The 19,446-nt window shown below is 42.7% G+C and overlaps 2 protein-coding genes and 1 long non-coding RNA gene across 5 annotated transcripts; 1 reads left to right on the top strand and 2 right to left on the bottom strand.

Moving 5' to 3' along the window:
• Window positions 1-438: 438 nt before the first annotated feature.
• LOC138929368 (uncharacterized) lies at window positions 439-2,031 on the bottom strand. The gene is made up of 2 exons (XM_070288812.1): window positions 1,273-2,031; window positions 439-1,200 (listed from the first exon to the last, which is right to left on the bottom strand). Exons 1-2 carry the CDS (start codon window positions 1,583-1,585, stop codon window positions 440-442), a joined length of 1,074 nt encoding a protein of 357 aa, XP_070144913.1. The 5' UTR covers window positions 1,586-2,031; the 3' UTR covers window position 439.
• Window positions 2,032-13,616: 11,585 nt separating this feature from the next.
• On the top strand, window positions 13,617-14,210 carry LOC138929367 (uncharacterized). 3 transcript variants are annotated; one of them, XR_011445746.1, is made up of 3 exons: window positions 13,617-13,681; window positions 13,732-13,943; window positions 14,010-14,210. It is a non-coding gene; the product is annotated as an uncharacterized lncRNA (long non-coding RNA). The 3 variants fall into 3 exon arrangements; XR_011445745.1 differs by having other exon boundaries at window positions 13,732-13,909; window positions 14,010-14,205; XR_011445747.1 differs by having other exon boundaries at window positions 13,643-13,674; window positions 13,732-13,909; window positions 14,010-14,206.
• Window positions 14,211-16,945: 2,735 nt separating this feature from the next.
• Window positions 16,946-18,533, bottom strand: LOC121501970 (uncharacterized). Its single transcript, XM_041774610.2, has 2 exons — window positions 17,779-18,533; window positions 16,946-17,706 (listed from the first exon to the last, which is right to left on the bottom strand). Exons 1-2 carry the CDS (start codon window positions 18,089-18,091, stop codon window positions 16,946-16,948), a joined length of 1,074 nt encoding a protein of 357 aa, XP_041630544.1. The 5' UTR covers window positions 18,092-18,533.
• Window positions 18,534-19,446: the final 913 nt, after the last annotated feature.

Consider the following 19,446-nt stretch of genomic DNA (forward strand, 5'->3'; position numbering starts at 1 on the left):
TAAAATTATTCTTATTTTGTTTAAATTTGCAGATTTGCCCACGCTTCTGTCTTCTTCTTTTTTTAGTGTGGCCAGAGTTGTTAGGAGGGAAAAATACCTTCGTTATCGCTTTTCGTGTAATTTAGTAATTATTTATTTTTATTTTTATGTTGGTTGGGATCCGATTAAAGAGTTTTGTTTTATTTTATTTTGTGATTTAGTTGTTAGAGTTTAATTTCCCTAGGGGGTGGCGTGATGTTTGTGCAGTGTAGTTTCTTTCGTTAGTTTATTGGATTTTCTTATGTTTCAGTATTTGCGGGTTTCATGGTGTAAAAATTTAAGGTGGTGTGTTATTTGGAGGTGTTTTGGAATTTATTGTTTATTTTATTTAATTTTCAGTAACTTAAAGTGTAGATGGGAGTGACAGCTGGTTATGACAGTTTGTTTTCTTAGTAGTAGTTCATTCATCTTCATCTGAGAGCATGGAGCTCTTATTAGGGATAGGTTTTGTTATAATATTTGTAATTTTAGTGTCAGCGGCCATATTCTCGAGTTTGGTGGCCACCACTTCGAGCATGGAGGCTAGTTTCTCAGTGTTTTCCATCAGGATTTTCCGTGTGCTGCTACAGTTGCAGGTGGGCAGAGTGGGACGAGTGGAAGTGGAAGCGGAGGCGGAGGGGGTGGCTGGTCGATGTCCCTTGCTGCTGCTTCCTCCGCGAATTTGTTTCTTTGCTCTTGGTTTGGGATCTGATTTTCCGCTAGCAGGGGCAGTGTTCTCATCAGTGTGGGTGCCACCTTTGGCGTTATTATTATCCTCCTCATTTTCGCTATAGTTGGCGGCCATTGTTTCGGCGATTTTTTGGCATATGGTGGCGCTTACGCCAAGTTCCTTAAGGATTTTGCGCATGTCCGGGTTAAGGGCAGCAGTGTTCTGAGTGGATGAGGAGATGGATGAGGAAATGGAGATGATACTCTCATTGTCATCTTGTTCCGGTTGTGGAAGCTGGAATCCAGGTAATTGGAATGGTTCCGGTTCTGTAGTTTGGTTGGACTTGCCAGAGGCTTCTTGTTGAGTGGCAGTTTCATTCAGCTCATCAGGGAACAGGTTGCGGTTGGGAGTGGGCGTCCGTGGCTGTGGCTTAGATGTTGTGGCACGTGAGGCTGCATCGGATGTTGTCTCTTCTACTGAGTTGCCAGCTCCCAAGATTGGTGTCGGTGGTGCTGTTGAGTTAGTAGAGATGACGCTCCTGAGGGTTTTTTCCAACAGTAATGCCTGTTGAGTTTGTAACTCACGGTTTGTCTCTGTTATATTGGCTGCTTTTTCACAGAATTTATCAGGGAGCTGCATGGTTCCAGTTGTGAGGTGGTCATTTATCGCTTGGCCGACCTCGTCGTTTTCTACGTCAATGTCGGTGTCCACCTCTAATTCCGAATCATGAGGTTCGTGTTTTCTTGATGCCGGACTTTGCACTGGTTTTGCTAATTTTTTCATCTCCTGTGTGTGTTTCGCGTAGAACTGCAGCAGGGTGGATGTAGCCGTAATTGTTGTTGATTGATTTCCTGACGTTTTCTTCTTGGTGATTGTCTTTTTTGGTTTATTTTCCATTTTGCCTGTTTATGGCTGCTTCGTGCTGGTTTCTTTTGATAGATTCCGGAGTGAACTACTGGTTCCGCGGGTGCGAGGGATGGATTTAGTATGGTGAGTCAGTGTGGGGAGAGAGTTTTTGGTTTGAGCGTGCGCGCATACATGTTCGGAGGCGATGTATGTTGCTTATGTGTTGTTTATGTGTTGTTTATGTGTTCGCTCTAGGGGGAATTAGTGAGCGATTACCCAGGATTGTGTTCGCTCTCTATTTCGACTTATGAGTGAAATTTGGTTATAGAGAGCACAGAGTAGTCTCGGAAGGTGAGTTCATGTTGGTTTATGTGTTTGTTTTAGGTTTTGCTTCGTACGTGCGTCAGTATGTGTAAGGAGTGGGAAGAAAGGGATAAATGTGAGATGATAATATTAGAGGGAAGTTGTCTGTATGGTAATCCTTTCTTTTCCTTTTTTTTTTTTACATGGTTATACAGCTTTTTAATTGCAAGTTATTTGATTATGCTCATTTTGTTAGAAATTTGTGGCATAGCTTGTGTAGATTGCAGAATTTATGAGGGAAGGAGAGAGTTTTATGTTATGTAATTTAGAAGTTTGGGTTTTCAGGTAGATTAATTAGCGGGTATGACTTATCTGTTTTCCGTGCAGAGCATCAGCGGCTGATTACATGGCAGTATGGTCCTGTAGTTATTGTTCAGGTTAAGCCATTTTAAGGTTTATTTTGTTTAGTTTGTCTTTGAGGGCTATTAGTTTTAATTTATTAAGTTTATTGTTTCATTGGCTTTGTTTATTTGTTAGTTACTGTTGTTTTATTGTTTATCAGTTTGTTAGTTTCCAGTTCATTTATTGGCTTATTAGTTCAGACCATTTATAGGTTAGGTTTAGTTGGCCGCATGAATCGTGTTAAGTCTGCGCACCATGCTCTATAATTTGCCTTTTTTAATTTGTTAACTTATGTTAGATAAAAGTTAAAATTAAAAGTTTATTGTTTTATTTATTGATCGTTTTATATGCGTTGACTGTTTAATGCTTATTAAAAGCTTGGTTTAAGATTTTCTTCCAGACATTGAATAGCAATGCTTTGACTTCTGTAGTTCCGCACAGGATTATTCAATAATGATTCGATAGCGACCGTAGTAGCATAATTTGGCTAGTTAAGTATGTTAACTAAGCATTTTAGCACATATTCACTTTGTGTTATGGCATATTACAATTTATTAACTTTGACTTCACTTTGACATGACATTGATTTAACTTTGAAACGACATTGAAATAAATTCACGGAGCACTTTTTGTTTGTTTTGTTTGGAGTAGCGTATATGCCAACTCAAATCTAGCTATGCCTTCAAAAGTGAGAGGGCAGCTTATTTATTCTGTTGCGTAAAATAATGGGATTTACATGTACAGCTTTAGGTCGGGTACAAGAGCCTTATACAATAATGGGCCATAGAGTGTGGTAGTCTGGGACGTTAGTATTGGTGAGATTTTGGGAGAGGGGTACAGCGCTGTAAGTTAAGCTTAACATTTGTTAAGCTCAGCTTACAGCGCTGTTCCCTCTATGTTTACATGTTGGCTTTTTTATGCCGAGTTCACTTAGACTAGAGGGTACATTTAATCATGGAGACATTGCTTTTGCAGCTTACTCTTTAAGATGTATTGTGGGTGTGGGTGGGGGGGTGGGGGAGGGGTGGGTTTATGGAGCCTCAGGGGCAAAGAGGCTCAAGGTTGCCAACGAACAACCTGAGCTCTCCGTGCTTCCCCAAGAGGGAGCTAGTCCGAGATAGTTGTTTATTTTTAGTTATCGTAGCAATATGCAGGGCAAGAGTTACGTTTATGGTTATGAGTTTAGCGATTTAGTTTAAATTTTAACTTTAAGTTTATGTTTTGTTTCTGTTTTGATTGGTTGTTGATTTGAATCTTGTTAACGGTTTGGGTGTGTATGTTGAGTAAAATTTAGTACTGTTTTTATAACTTGGTCTTTAAGGAGTGAGTTTGCTACGATGCGAGGGGTGAGTTGCTACAGTGCCTCGGGGGCTGGAGGTTTAAAATTGCCAACGAACAATTTATAACTCTCCAGCTTCCCCAAGGTGGAGCTGGTCCAGTTTAGGTTGAGATTTTGTGGTTATCGCAGCTGTTAGCAAGGCAAGAGTTATTTTTAGGAGTTATGTGCAGAGTCTTAGGTTTTAAATTATTGATTTAGTTTTTAAGTTGTATGTTTTATGCTTCAGGTTGTTAGTTGACTGTTAGTCATTGTTTACTGTTTAGTTGCGTATGTTTAGGTAATTGTAGGCTTGACTGTTTTGGTCGTTATCATTTTAGGCTTTGTTGTTTAGTTAATTCAAGTATTACTGTTGTTGCAGTCTTAGTCTCTTATTGATAGGTTGGCTGAGTGTAGCGGTGTAATTTTGTATTCGTTGTAGCATGAACAGTCAGTTGTGGGTTTGTGTGTGTGTGTGTGTGTTTGTATCGATTGGTTCTTGGTGGGTATGGGATTTATGAATTTTAGTTTACCTTGGAGGGCAGTTTATATGGATTTTAGTGTTGCTTTTTCAGCTGATTCTTTTTAGTCGGACTAGTTGGGGTATGGGGGGTGGGGAAGGATAGGATACTGATGTTGAGCATGGAGGTTCAAGTTGCCGGTAAGCAAGATGTGGCGCTCCATACTTTGCAATAACATTGCTTGGTGTTTAGGTTTAGTTTGGGGGTAGGCTTAAGGTTTTGCATTTGCAATTAGCTATAATATAGGGTTAGTTATTTATAGCTAGTATCTCAGCGCCTCGTCCTTTGGGCAGATTGCGAAGACTTCTAGGGGAGCATCTCCTTGTTGGTGGGCCAGTTCCTTATTTCAGGAGGCGTTAGTAATGGTAGCCCCAAGTTTGCTACGCAGTTAGGGGCTACAGATGGTTGTGATTTGCATCTCGTCTTCAGCTTGCTGTTGTACTGTTGCAGCAGGGTTTCCAGAGTCCACAGGGCTTGTATAGAACTGTTGATCCAGCATCAGGTCTAGTGTAGTTCCCGGGGCATGTTTGGTAGCCCCGCTTTCCAGTGATCAACCAAGTGGCTGAAGGCATCGTGGGTACAGACATGCAGGCTCTATGGAGGGCAAGCCACAAGGTCGCTACGCGGTTAGTGGCTCGCATCCACTAAGTCCGAGTTTAGTCTTCTGAGCTAGCTGTGTGCTGGCTTGCATTTTGCTGCAGGCTCGAGCCACTCGTTCGCATACGCTGCTGGCAGCCCGAGATGGTGAGGCACACCTGTAGCATTGCAGCATAATATTAGGCCTTTTGGTCTACTGTTGTGTTGCTGCATCAGGGTTGGCAGTGTGTATGGAGCTTGCATAGATCCGCTGGGGCAGCAGCAGGTCTAGGGCAGTCCACAGGCAGGTTTGCTAGTCCTGAATTCGCAGTACTTTGTCATAGGCTTTAGGCTTTTTTCATTGTTGTATGCAGCATAGGGGCGGGGGTTTTGGCTGAAGCTCCAGGTGGCCGCTTGTCATCTCATCAGGTGCGCTGACTCAGTTGCAGTATGGGTCACGCAGGCGCTACGCAGTTGGTGACCCATGTCAGATGCTGTTGCTCGGTAGCCATGCGAGCTGCGCGATCGCATACGCAGTTGGCAGCTCGTGGCAGATAGGGCTGAGTGGGGATTGGTCTGCGTATCACATGGTGCAAGGCGGCTGCTTTACATGTCTCTGCCGTTTTAGGTATGCAGCCATCAGCGTACGTCCTTTATCTGCATGTAAAAGATGCCAGTCCCGGTCCAGTGGAGCAGTTGGAATGCACGGCAGCGTCCAGTAGGGAGGTAAGGAGCCTTTCAGAGCAGGTTGGCATAGGTAGCAATCCAGTGGAGGCTTGTTGATTAACTGGTCGTATTTGCAGTGGTGATGGTTAATCTGTTGAGTTAAGGAATGTATGAGTACTTTGCAGGTTATATGGGGGAGGGACTGGGTGAGTATGGGATAGGTGTGGGGGTCTGATGTTTATTATTTTTAATTTTCAGCATCAGTGTTAGCATCTTGGCTTTGGTTCGGCCATATGGCAGGTATCGCACAGGCATGTTCGATGAGAGTTATTTAGTTTAATATTTAGCTATGTTGGCTGTGTTCTGATTGTCTCTGGGTGTACATTTGAGTGATATTTTGGCAGTCATCGAAGGTTTTGATATTGCAGGGTGCATGTCAGGATGTTTGGCATTTGTTCTGGCCTTAAGGGCAGGTCACGCACAGACTTAACTGCTGAGTTGTGCAATCAATTGTTTTGCAGTATATGTTTTGTTAATTCGCCCTCTGTTTGGTGTTTCAGGGAGTTCCAGTTGGTGCCGTTGGACAGCCAAAATATCGCTGCTGCCGCTCATATGGGACTGGATGTTGCGAAGTGCACGGTAGGATGCAGTTGCAGTGCAACAGGAACTCATGTCTTTGCCTTTTCCAGGCTTGTGGTCGTCGCTGGATATTGCACAACCACCACACGGGAGTGGGACGCAAGTCACTGGGTTGTTTCATCACATGGTGAGCGTGCCCGAAAAGGTGTCAATCCCAGTCCAGTGCAGCAGTCAGGATGCACAGCAGCGTCCAATAAGAAGATGCAAGGCCTTCAAGAATGGATTGGCGTAATTAGCGTTCGGTTCGTCAATCTGGGTGCTGGTGTCTTGGCAGAGGCTAATTTCCCAGTGGGAGTATATATGTCAGCTGTTGGATACCAAAGCATCGTTTTTATATGGCCCTAGTAAGCTTCTACGAGGAAGATTCAGTATGTTATATGTTTATGTAAGTATTGATAATAAATGCAATTTATATCTTGGTTGTTGTCTATTAATTTTATATTGTTTTGTGGTTTTATGGGAGGGGAGTTGTAGGTTATCAGAGTGTTTCCTTATTTGAGTTTCCAGTTAGTGCTGTCATATCTGCATTTAGCGGTAAGTGAGGACTAGATGCCAGAACAAATTAGTACAAATCAGCCGATAAATTTGTACCAATTTGTTCCGGCATTCAGTCCAAATTTTGATATTTGTATAATGGTTAGTCTGGAGCAGCCAAATATCGCCGCTGTCACTCGTATGGGGCTGGATGCTGCAAAGTGCACGGCAGGATGCAGGTGTAGTGTAGCAGGGGTTCGTGTCTTTGCCTTTTACAGGCTTGTGGTCGCCGCTGAACACCTCTCAGCCGCCACACAGAAGAGGGACGCAATTAGCTGGGTTGTTTCGTCACATGATGAGCGTGCCCGAAAAGATGTCAATCCCAGTCCAGTGCAGCAGTTGGGGATGCACGGCAGCGTCCAATCGGAGGGTGCAGGGTCTTTCGGGGTGAGTTGGCATAGTTAGCGTTCCAGTGGAGGCTTGAAGTTTGATAGGCGTATTTGGTGCTGAGTTTATCAGTCTGGCAATTAAAGAGAACATGTGAGTATTTGCTTTGATTTCAGGTTATGTGCAGTAGTGCAGTATTGTTTAGGCCATGCAGTCACGGTCCGTCTCGGGTTTGGTTTTATCTGGATATTGGCGTCCTGTCAGAGGCTGCTTTCCGGTGAGGGTGCATATGTCTGACTGCTGAGTGCCAGGGCATCGTTTGTGTGTGGCCCTAGTGAGCTTCTGCGAGGAGGGTGCGGCATATAATAGTTAGTATAAGTTATAATGGTAAGTGTATCTCATATCTTGGTTGTAATCTGTTAGATTTATGTTGTTTTGTGGTTTTGTTAGTGAAAATTTTTGTGGGTTATCAAAGAGCTTTTTTTTTTTTTTACTTGGGTTTCTGAGTAGTGCTGTCATATCTGCATTTAGCGGTAAGTGAGTTTATTGGCTGTTTTTGGCTGTTTTTGTGCTGATTTAATTCTGGTATCTGATCTGAATTTGGTATTTATAAAAGCGGTTGGTCTAGAATAACCAGAGAGAGAGTTTTGGCAAGGTAACTAGTCTATTTAGTTTTTGCATTTAGTTATTACTTGGTTTTCTTGTCTTTATCTAGTAACTGTGTTATGCAGTTTAGCAGTAGGTCCATCTTTTTAGTGAGGGAGTTGACTGCTGCTAAGTTTCCCTGCACTGCCACTAATATGAGTTCAGAATTACCGGTTTGTCCCTGATTTGAGTTCTGACTTATGGTGTAGTAGCTACTGTTAAGAGGCATGTTGTTGGCGATTATATTTCTAAGGTTTAGGCTTCCTGAACTATTCATGTTTTGGGTTACAGGTTGCATTTGTTGCTGGTTTGCATTGTTGCTTGCAATAGGCGCAGCGCTTGCTGCTAGTGGGGAGGGGTCAGCATCATTTGTTGCTTCAGGTTCTCTAAGTTCTCTGCGCTCTTTGCGCTTTAATATCTTTTGAAGCTGATCTCTATAGTAGCTGCAGCCCTTGTAGCTAGCTACATGGCTCTCTTTACAGTTGGCACATGTGGGGGCGTCATCGTCTTGCAGGTTACATTCCGGGCTACGGTGATTTCCTGAGCATTTTACGCAAACTATGGGCTTATTGCAGTAGTTCTTTGTGTGCCCAAATGCTTGGCATCTGTGACACTGTACAGGTGTGGTTCTCTTCTTCTGTCTTTCTATTCTAACAGCCTGATTTGCAATGGAAGTTATATTGTAAACTGCTTGGTCTTTTGGGTCTTTGGGAGGGTCAAGCTCTACTTCAAAGACATCCATGGGCAATCCTGTTTTGTAATATTTCAGGTTATTGACATACCTTACTTTGTGTCCTAATTTCCCTAGTTCGAGTTTAATGTTATCTATAGGAGTGGTGTGATGTAGGTTTTTAATGATGATTCTCCAGCCCCTGTTGGCTACGTGCTGATAGGTATAATGATTTCTGCCTGTTTGTTCAAGGTGTTTCAATATCTCACTGTGCGAGTTTATATCAATACAATCTATTCTAATTCCCGTGGCTCTGTGGCTAGAAATGACAAATTTTTCGTGGTTTTCTGTGCTATTCTCGCTGTTTGTGCCATTTATTTCTTTTAATTCGTTAATTAGGGGTAGAATGGAGGTGATATTGGTGAGGTAAATGGAGGGAGGCTTAGCTGTTCTGCGTTGTCTTGCAGCATGTAGTGGGGAGGAGATAACGATTCTTTTAGATGTGGATTTGGTAATGGTCATATTAGAAAGAGGGCTTTTATTTCCTGGTTCTACTTCTGATCTATTCCTTTTTGGCCCTGGGGAATTGATAGAGGCGCTGCTGTCAGAAGAGGGAATTCTCTGCCTATTTTTTGGTGGCCCATTAAAGTTAACAGTCCTTGTGATTTTCCTTCTTTTGCTGTGGAAGTTATTCTTATATATTGGTTTGCCCTTGCGAGGTGGGATTTTGGGATCTCTATGATTTTTTATAACAGTGGGATGGTTTTCAGGAGTGGTTTCAGAGGGTATATCAATGGTGCTCATAAATGGATGAGCATCACTGTCATCATCTATGGCGATGAAGGACGGTTCCCTATCTGAGCTATCCTCCCGGGTTAGTTGTGCTTTTGGCTTCCTCTTAGGCATATTGTTGCTCTGTAGCTGGTCACTGTTAGTAGTGAAAAAGTTGTTAACAGTTGGTGTAATGTAATAATCGATGTCAGATTAGCAGTATCAGTTAACAGTGTGTTAACAGTGGGCGTTGACGTTTGTAATAGTGTCAAGGCAGTGTATGTGAGCAGCTTGCTCTTATTTGTGTTAGTGCATAAGTGGAGAGGGAGAGATTTGTGTGCTTTGCACTGAGTGAGTGGTGAGAGTTTGTGTGTATAGGGAGGGAGAAGATAAGCTGTCGAGGTGCAGTTATGATTGGTAGGCCTCTGCTCCGTTTCTTACTTCTCTCCTCGGTTTCTCTTTTCCACGGGGCGGCGCAATGGAATTTTCCGTCAGCTTTTGCGCGCAATTGCCCTGGCATAAATTTTTGATTTGGCGGGAGTAATTTGCAATTTGCCGTCCCGCCAATATGCCCAGGAAGCAAACGGGGACTATGGCTAACCTACGGTCCAATAGTCTGTGGGCCTAAATTGCTCCCTTTTATGCGGTTCTGGCGTATCGCACTAAATACGCTGGACATAAAACACTAAACAATTAGGACGACAGAGATTTGCCCTTTGCACTCTATTTGGAGTGGCGACAGGCTGATCCAGAATACTCCGGCCCTTGCTAGAGTCAGGGCAAGGGTGCGTGGGAGTAAGGACAGCCTGCGGACAAATTTATGGACTACAGGAATTGACACTTATCACGCTTGCTTACCAACTTGGGAAGAGGTCTGGTCTAACATGAATTGTGGAGCTTAATAGTCGTCAGGTTAATCAGTGTGGTTCAGTACGTTTTTAGGTTATGTTTAATTGCCACTCATAACTTACGTACGCAATGCTATGAACCTTTTGCACTAAGAAATCACTCACAGTACTCTTAAAGCTTTGGTATATTTCTTTTGTTATATTTAATATTTGTTTTGTTTTAATAGAATTTTATTTGATTTCAATTTGGCTATTTATGGTTTAATTGGTTCTATGGTTTTTATTCTCCTTCCACTCTAGTCACGCGGTTTCGTTGCATAACTGGGCAACTCAGGTCCAGTTATTCGGCTTATATTAACTTTCAAGTGGCTTTGAAGTTAATTTTTCCACAGAGATTATTTGCACAATATATGCACGATTTATTAGGTCGAAATTAAGGCCATCTAGTATTTCAAATTTATATTTGTTGTATTGCTATGAGCAGCTAGCAGTTCGGTTTAAGAAGTTTAATTATTTATTTATATTTTGTTTTAATTACAGCTCCAACTTTGCTGTTTTTGTTCGATAATTGGGTCTAGTTGTGTGACGATTTACGGTTTGTTTTAATTACGTATGACTTCGAAGTCATTCTTTTCGCACTGGTTTAGTTCCCATTAGTTAGACAATTGATCAGTTAATTTTGGTTTGTCACTGAATTCCGGGAATTTTCGGATGTTGAGTGGCCTCGCTCATCGATCGTGAGAGTGCATATTTGCTGATGATTTGTTTAAGCATTTCCACTTGAACAGTTAGTCTTCACAATAGTTAATAAATTATTGACTTTGACTTCACTTTGACATGACTTTGATTTTTGTTTGGAGTAGCGTATATGCCAACTCAAATCTAGCTATGCCTTCAAAAGTGAGAGGGCAGCTTATTTATTCTGTTGCGTAAAATAATGGGATTTACATGTACAGCTTTAGGTCGGGTACAAGAGCCTTATACAATAATGGGCCATAGAGTGTGGTAGTCTGGGACGTTAGTATTGGTGAGATTTTGGGAGAGGGGTACAGCGCTGTAAGTTAAGCTTAACATTTGTTAAGCTCAGCTTACAGCGCTGTTCCCTCTATGTTTACATGTTGGCTTTTTTATGCCGAGTTCACTTAGACTAGAGGGTACATTTAATCATGGAGACATTGCTTTTGCAGCTTACTCTTTAAGATGTATTGTGGGTGTGGGTGGGGGGGTGGGGGAGGGGTGGGTTTATGGAGCCTCAGGGGCAAAGAGGCTCAAGGTTGCCAACGAACAACCTGAGCTCTCCGTGCTTCCCCAAGAGGGAGCTAGTCCGAGATAGTTGTTTATTTTTAGTTATCGTAGCAATATGCAGGGCAAGAGTTACGTTTATGGTTATGAGTTTAGCGATTTAGTTTAAATTTTAACTTTAAGTTTATGTTTTGTTTCTGTTTTGATTGGTTGTTGATTTGAATCTTGTTAACGGTTTGGGTGTGTATGTTGAGTAAAATTTAGTACTGTTTTTATAACTTGGTCTTTAAGGAGTGAGTTTGCTACGATGCGAGGGGTGAGTTGCTACAGTGCCTCGGGGGCTGGAGGTTTAAAATTGCCAACGAACAATTTATAACTCTCCAGCTTCCCCAAGGTGGAGCTGGTCCAGTTTAGGTTGAGATTTTGTGGTTATCGCAGCTGTTAGCAAGGCAAGAGTTATTTTTAGGAGTTATGTGCAGAGTCTTAGGTTTTAAATTATTGATTTAGTTTTTAAGTTGTATGTTTTATGCTTCAGGTTGTTAGTTGACTGTTAGTCATTGTTTACTGTTTAGTTGCGTATGTTTAGGTAATTGTAGGCTTGACTGTTTTGGTCGTTATCATTTTAGGCTTTGTTGTTTAGTTAATTCAAGTATTACTGTTGTTGCAGTCTTAGTCTCTTATTGATAGGTTGGCTGAGTGTAGCGGTGTAATTTTGTATTCGTTGTAGCATGAACAGTCAGTTGTGGGTTTGTGTGTGTGTGTGTGTGTTTGTATCGATTGGTTCTTGGTGGGTATGGGATTTATGAATTTTAGTTTACCTTGGAGGGCAGTTTATATGGATTTTAGTGTTGCTTTTTCAGCTGATTCTTTTTAGTCGGACTAGTTGGGGTATGGGGGGTGGGGAAGGATAGGATACTGATGTTGAGCATGGAGGTTCAAGTTGCCGGTAAGCAAGATGTGGCGCTCCATACTTTGCAATAACATTGCTTGGTGTTTAGGTTTAGTTTGGGGGTAGGCTTAAGGTTTTGCATTTGCAATTAGCTATAATATAGGGTTAGTTATTTATAGCTAGTATCTCAGCGCCTCGTCCTTTGGGCAGATTGCGAAGACTTCTAGGGGAGCATCTCCTTGTTGGTGGGCCAGTTCCTTATTTCAGGAGGCGTTAGTAATGGTAGCCCCAAGTTTGCTACGCAGTTAGGGGCTACAGATGGTTGTGATTTGCATCTCGTCTTCAGCTTGCTGTTGTACTGTTGCAGCAGGGTTTCCAGAGTCCACAGGGCTTGTATAGAACTGTTGATCCAGCATCAGGTCTAGTGTAGTTCCCGGGGCATGTTTGGTAGCCCCGCTTTCCAGTGATCAACCAAGTGGCTGAAGGCATCGTGGGTACAGACATGCAGGCTCTATGGAGGGCAAGCCACAAGGTCGCTACGCGGTTAGTGGCTCGCATCCACTAAGTCCGAGTTTAGTCTTCTGAGCTAGCTGTGTGCTGGCTTGCATTTTGCTGCAGGCTCGAGCCACTCGTTCGCATACGCTGCTGGCGGCCCGAGATGGTGAGGCACGCCTGTAGCATTGCAGCATAATATTGGGCCTTTTGGTCTACTGTTGTGTTGCTGCATCAGGGTTGGCAGTGTGTATGGAGCTTGCATAGATCCGCTGGGGCAGCAGCAGGTCTAGGGCAGTCCACAGGCAGGTTTGCTAGTCCTGAATTCGCAGTACTTTGTCATAGGCTTTAGGCTTTTTTCATTGTTGTATGCAGCATAGGGGCGGGGGTTTTGGCTGAAGCTCCAGGTGGCCGCTTGTCATCTCATCAGGTGCGCTGACTCAGTTGCAGTATGGGTCACGCAGGCGCTACGCAGTTGGTGACCCATGTCAGATGCTGTTGCTCGGTAGCCATGCGAGCTGCGCGATCACCTACGCAGTTGGCAGCTCGTGGCAGTTAGGGCTAGGTGGGGGTTGGTCTGTGTATCGCATGGTGCAAGGCGGCTGCTTTACATGTCTCTGCCATTTTAAGGTACGCAGCCATCAGCGTACGTCCTTTATCTGCATGTAAAAGATGCCAATCCCAGTCCAGTGGAGCAGTTGGAATGCACGGCAGCGTCCAGTAGGGAGGTAAGGAGCCTTTCAGAGCAGGTTGGCATAGGTAGCAATCCAGTGGAGGCTTGTTGATTAACTGGTCGTATTTGCAGTGGTGATGGTTAATCTGTTGAGTTAAGGAATGTATGAGTACTTTGCAAGTTATATGGGGGAGGGACTGGGTGAGTATGGGATAGGTGTGGGGGTCTGATGTTTGTTATTTTTAATTTTCAGCATCAGTGTTAGCATCTTGGCTTTGGTTCGGCCATATGGCAGGTATCGCACAGGCATGTTCGATGAGTGTTATTTAGCTTAATATTTAGCTATGTTGGCTGTGTTCTGATTGTCTCCAGGTGTACATTTGAGTGATATTTTGGCAGTCATCAAAGGTTGTGATATTGCAGGGAGCATGTCAGGATGTTTGGCATTTGTTCTGGCCTTAAGGGCAGGTCACGCACAGACTTAACTGCTGAGTTGTGCAATCAATTGTTTTGCAGTATGTGTCTTGTTAATTCGCCCTCTGTTTGGTGTTTCAGGGAGTTCCAGTTGATACCATTGGACAGCCAAAATATCGCTGCTGCCGCTCATATGGGACTGGATGTTGCGAAGTGCCCGGTAGGATGCAGGTGCAGTGCAACAGGAACTCATATCTTTGCCTTTTCCAGGTTTGTGGTCGTCGCTGGGCATCACACAACCACCACACGGGAGTGGGACGCAAGTCGCTGGGTTGTTTCGTCACATGGTGAGCGTGCCCTAAAAGATGTCAATCCCAGTCCAGTGCAACAGTCGGGATGCGCAGCAGCGTCCAATAAGGAGGTGCAAGGCCTTTAAGGATGGATTGGCGTAAGTTAGCGTTCCAATGGAGGCTTGAGGTTTGGTAGGCGTTTTGCCCCTCAATCTGGTGGTTAGAGAGAACTTATTATTATTTGCTTTTTAATTTCAGGCTTCGCGCAGGTGCATGTAATTTGTTTGAGCCATAGAGTCTCAGTCTGTTTGGATTTGGCCCTATCTGGATGCTGGTGTCCTGGCAAAGTCTGCTTTCTAGAGGCGTGTGTGTCATGCTGTTGGATTTCAAAGTAGTATGTTATATGGCATTTAGTAATCTTCTGCAAGGGAGATGTAGTATTTGGTTAATATAAATTTTTTTAATAATAATTGTGATTTATATCTTGATTTCCTATTTTGGTTATAATGAATTACGCAGGAGAAGGGGATTTGTGGGTTGTCGGGGTATTTCTTTGTTTGGTTTCCGATTTTGTGCTGTCATTTCTGCATTTTATAGTAAGTATGTTAATTGGCTGTTTGTATTATTTAATTCTGTCATCTGGAGCAGGTTTTAGTTCTTGTCCAGGCAGCTTATTCTAGGCAGCCATAGGGCATATTAATGTTCAGGTTGTTTCTGGATATTGTTATTCCTGCTACTGTTTGCACTTAGCGCTGCTGGCTATGTTCTAGTTTTGCTAAGTATGCTTTCCAAATGTATTGGTGTAGTTTCTGTTATTCATTACTAGCTGCTTCTAGCATTATTTGTTTCAAGTGCCGTGAAGGCTTCCCTCCCTTAGTTAGGCGTAGATTGAGTAATATTTGAATAAGGCTGACGTGTTCGTTTATTGATTTTGTTTTATATTTATGTATGTATGTATGTTTCTTTTACATAGTGAGATAAGGTGTCTTGCACAGCAAGTATAGGGTTTTATTATTGTATTTCCCTTAGTTTTAAACATAAAGAGGTTTATTCAAAAACAGATATGTATTTTGGGCATAATATATAATGAACTGATAAGTTCGTTAAGATTAATGAAGCTTGTTTCTTATGCTAAATGTTTAAGTCAGTAAATTAAAGAGCATTTTCATTGGTTTTACTGATTCCCATTTCTATTGGGGGTTTCTTAGATAGTTAATTTCAATATTGTCATTAGTTTCTCTGCATTGTCTGTGTATTTTGCCTATAGATTCTATTATCTTGATGATGGCCTTGTTGGCTTTTTTATGTTGTCGAGCATGACCTCATCATTGTTACCGATGCCGCATCCACAATGGTGCACTTTGGGTGTGCTCAGCTTCTTGCGTTGGGATCCAGTAGCTGCACGGGCTGCTTTCGTTTTCAGATGAACTCCTCGGTGAGTTGGCCTAGCTAGTACAGTCGCCCTTTGGCGTCGTGAGGAAACGGTGGGTGGCTCCTTGTTCTTCTTCTGTTCCGATTCCTCGGCAGTGCGCAGCATTTGGGTCTCCTGGGCCTGGATTGTGATAGCATTTTCATTTGTTAGTGTTGGGCTTATGGCATGTTGGTTTAGGCTGCTTGAGCAGCAGGGCATATCCTCCTCTTTATTCTTCCTCATTTCGTTTGTTGTTATGTCACTGCCGTGGGCCAATGGAAGGTTGCCCGCCGTGAGACTGAGGGAGCAGAGGCTATCATTGTTATTGTTATTGTCATCGTAAACTATAGGGTTTGCCAGATCAAGCTCCTCCGAAGTTCTGGGTGCCCGAGATCTAGAGCGCCTCTGTTTGTCCGCGTAGGAGACAGTTGTTTTGATCGCTCCCGTGATTCTTCTGGTGTAGGGCCTGTTTGCCGACTTCAAGGGTTTGAGGCGCTTTAGGTTTTGCCCTCTGATTTTCTTGCCAGAGACCAGCTGCTGCAAAGGTATGTTGCTCTCGCTGTCGTCATCACTGTCATTGAAGAGTTGCTTTCTGGTGTTTCCATTACCGCCTCCAGAGTTATACGTGGCTTGTAGTGACTGCATGATTAACAGATTCGCGCTCTTGTTGAAAGGAGTGGGAGAGGTCAGTAGCAGTCTTTCTAGTTCTGTTCCTCTTGACTTGGTGGGGGTATCTTCCACTTTGGGAATTATGGTGGGATCAAATTGAGGGGTGGTGCAATCTCTGACCTTCTTATTTTCTTTTCCCTTGTAATTATCCATTTCAACTGGTTGTGTTATTGGTTGTGCCTCAGTTTGCGTTGTTGATTGGGAGCATATGGCGTTATTTATTCCTGTTTTCTTATTGAGTCTAGGATCTCTGTTGTTCTCCGGTCTATAGTGATGTCTTTCCCTTATGCTCATTCCAGGCGGGTCTAATGCAGCCAGATATGCTGGAAGGTGCTCAGCTTCAGTGGCTTTAGCTGCGGCAGCATGTTTCATTTGCAGAAGCGTGGTATGGAGATTCCTGAAATGTTTTTCTGGGTCAGTAACGGGTGCTATAGAATTACAGGTCCTCACTATGATTCATGCTAAGCCTCTCCCTAGTAGCTGGTGGGAATGGTTTTTACCGTTTAATTGGAAGAATTTATCCTGAGTCAGTAGGGCTTGGTGCTTCTGGCGTCCGCCTTCTGTGTATTATTTGGTTGTTGGCTTTGGTAGCACTTAGGGCAGGTGCTCACTGGTGTATAGAATTATTCTGAACCGTTGTGGTGCCTTGGAATGCGTTTTGTTGCTGGAGATTTGTAAAATTATTCTTATTTTGTTTAAATTTGCAAATTTGCCCACGCTTCTGTCTTCTTCTTTTTTTAGTGTGGCCAGAGTTGTTAGGAGGGAAAAATACCTTCGTTATCGCTTTTCGTGTAATTTAGTAATTATTTATTTTTATTTTTATGTTGGTTGGGATCCGATTAAAGAGTTTTGTTTTATTTTATTTTGTGATTCAGTTGTTAGAGTTTAATTTCCCTAGGGGGTGGCGTGATGTTTGTGCAGTGTAGTTTCTTTCGTTAGTTTATTGGATTTTCTTATGTTTCAGTATTTGCGGGTTTCATGGTGTAAAAATTTAAGGTGGTGTGTTATTTGGAGGTGTTTTGGAATTTATTGTTTATTTTATTTAATTTTCAGTAACTTAAAGTGTAGATGGGAGTGACAGCTGGTTATGACAGTTTGTTTTCTTAGTAGTAGTTCATTCATCTTCATCTGAGAGCATGGAGCTCTTATTAGGGATAGGTTTTGTTATAATATTTGTAATTTTAGTGTCAGCGGCCATATTCTCGAGTTTGGTGGCCACCACTTCGAGCATGGAGGCTAGTTTCTCAGTGTTTTCCATCAGGATTTTCCGTGTGCTGCTACAGTTGCAGGTGGGCAGAGTGGGACGAGTGGAAGTGGAAGCGGAGGCGGAGGGGGTGGCTGGTCGATGTCCCTTGCTGCTGCTTCCTCCGCGAATTTGTTTCTTTGCTCTTGGTTTGGGATCTGATTTTCCGCTAGCAGGGGCAGTGTTCTCATCAGTGTGGGTGCCACCTTTGGCGTTATTATTATCCTCCTCATTTTCGCTATAGTTGGCGGCCATTGTTTCGGCGATTTTTTGGCATATGGTGGCGCTTACGCCAAGTTCCTTAAGGATTTTGCGCATGTCCGGGTTAAGGGCAGCAGTGTTCTGAGTGGATGAGGAGATGGATGAGGAAATGGAGATGATACTCTCATTGTCATCTTGTTCCGGTTGTGGAAGCTGGAATCCAGGTAATTGGAATGGTTCCGGTTCTGTAGTTTGGTTGGACTTGCCAGAGGCTTCTTGTTGAGTGGCAGTTTCATTCAGCTCATCAGGGAACAGGTTGCGGTTGGGAGTGGGCGTCCGTGGCTGTGGCTTAGATGTTGTGGCACGTGAGGCTGCATCGGATGTTGTCTCTTCTACTGAGTTGCCAGCTCCCAAGATTGGTGTCGGTGGTGCTGTTGAGTTAGTAGAGATGACGCTCCTGAGGGTTTTTTTCAACAGTAATGCCTGTTGAGTTTGTAACTCACGGTTTGTCTCTGTTATATTGGCTGCTTTTTCACAGAATTTATCAGGGAGCTGCATGGTTCCAGTTGTGAGGTGGTCATTTATCGCTTGGCCGACCTCGTCGTTTTCTACGTCAATGTCGGTGTCCACCTCTAATTCCGAATCATGAGGTTCGTGTTTTCTTGATGCCGGACTTTGCACTGGTTTTGCTAATTTTTTCATCTCCTGTGTGTGTTTCGCGTAGAACTGCAGCAGGGTGGATGTAGCCGTAATTGTTGTTGATTGATTTCCTGACGTTTTCTTCTTGGTGATTGTCTTTTTTGGTTTATTTTCCATTTTGCCTGTTTATGGCTGCTTCGTGCTGGTTTCTTTTGATAGATTCCGGAGTGAACTACTGGTTCCGCGGGTGCGAGGGATGGATTTAGTATGGTGAGTCAGTGTGGGGAGAGAGTTTTTGGTTTGAGCGTGCGCGCATACATGTTCGGAGGCGATGTATGTTGCTTATGTGTTGTTTATGTGTTGTTTATGTGTTCGCTCTAGGGGGAATTAGTGAGCGATTACCCAGGATTGTGTTCGCTCTCTATTTCGACTTATGAGTGAAATTTGGTTATAGAGAGCACAGAGTAGTCTCAGAAGGTGAGTTCATGTTGGTTTATGTGTTTGTTTTAGGTTTTGCTTCGTACGTGCGTCAGTATGTGTAAGGAGTGGGAAGAAAGGGATAAATGTGAGATGATAATATTAGAGGGAAGTTGTCTGTATGGTAATCCTTTCTTTTCCTTTTTTTATACCCTTGCAGGGTATTATAATTTCAGTCAGAAGTTTGCAACGCAGTGAAGGAGACGTTTCCGACCCTATAAAGTATATATATTCTTGATCAGCATCAACAGCCGAGTCGATCTAGCCATGTCCGTCTGTCCGTCTGTCTGTCTGTCCGTCTGTCCGTCTGTCTGTCTGTCCGTCTGTCCGTCTGTCTGTCTGTCTGTTTCTACGCAAACTAGTCCCTCAGTTTTAAAGCTATCTGAATGAAACTTTGCATATAGTCTTCTATATGCTCTCACTGCTATATATGTCGGAACGGGCCGGATCGGACGACTATATCATATAGCTGCCATACAAATGTTTGATAAATTTTTAGAAAAAAAAGTATAACTTGGCTGTTTTTCAATATTTTTGCATCATTTTTGAGATATAGCCATTTTATATTATTCCAGAATTTTGGTAAAAATTTTATGAAAATCGGACGACTATATGATATAGCTGCCATAGGAACGATCGAGAAATTAATAGAAATAAAATTATAGCTTCGTTGTTTTTCAACGCATTTTTATTTACTCTGAGATATACGTTTTTTTTATTATTCTAGAATTTTGGTATAAATTTCATAAAAATCGGACAACTATATCTTATAGCTGCCATAGAAGCGATCGGTAAATGTATAAAATATATAAAGCTGAGAATGTAAAACTGTAACTGTCAAACTGTAAACATAATAAGTATAGGTAAAATGTAATGAAACTCTGTTTTGTGAGTGTTTTCAGCATTTAAATCTATAAAATAAACATCAAAACCAATCTGCAAGGGTATACAAACTTCGGCGTGCCGAAGTTAGCTTCCTTTCTTGTTTTTTTTTTACATGGTTATACAGCTTTTTAATTGCAAGTTATTTGATTATGCTCATTTTGTTAGAAATT

Source organism: Drosophila kikkawai, unplaced genomic scaffold (assembly GCF_030179895.1).
Source record: "Drosophila kikkawai strain 14028-0561.14 unplaced genomic scaffold, DkikHiC1v2 scaffold_177, whole genome shotgun sequence".
Lineage (NCBI taxonomy): Eukaryota > Metazoa > Arthropoda > Insecta > Diptera > Drosophilidae > Drosophila > Drosophila kikkawai.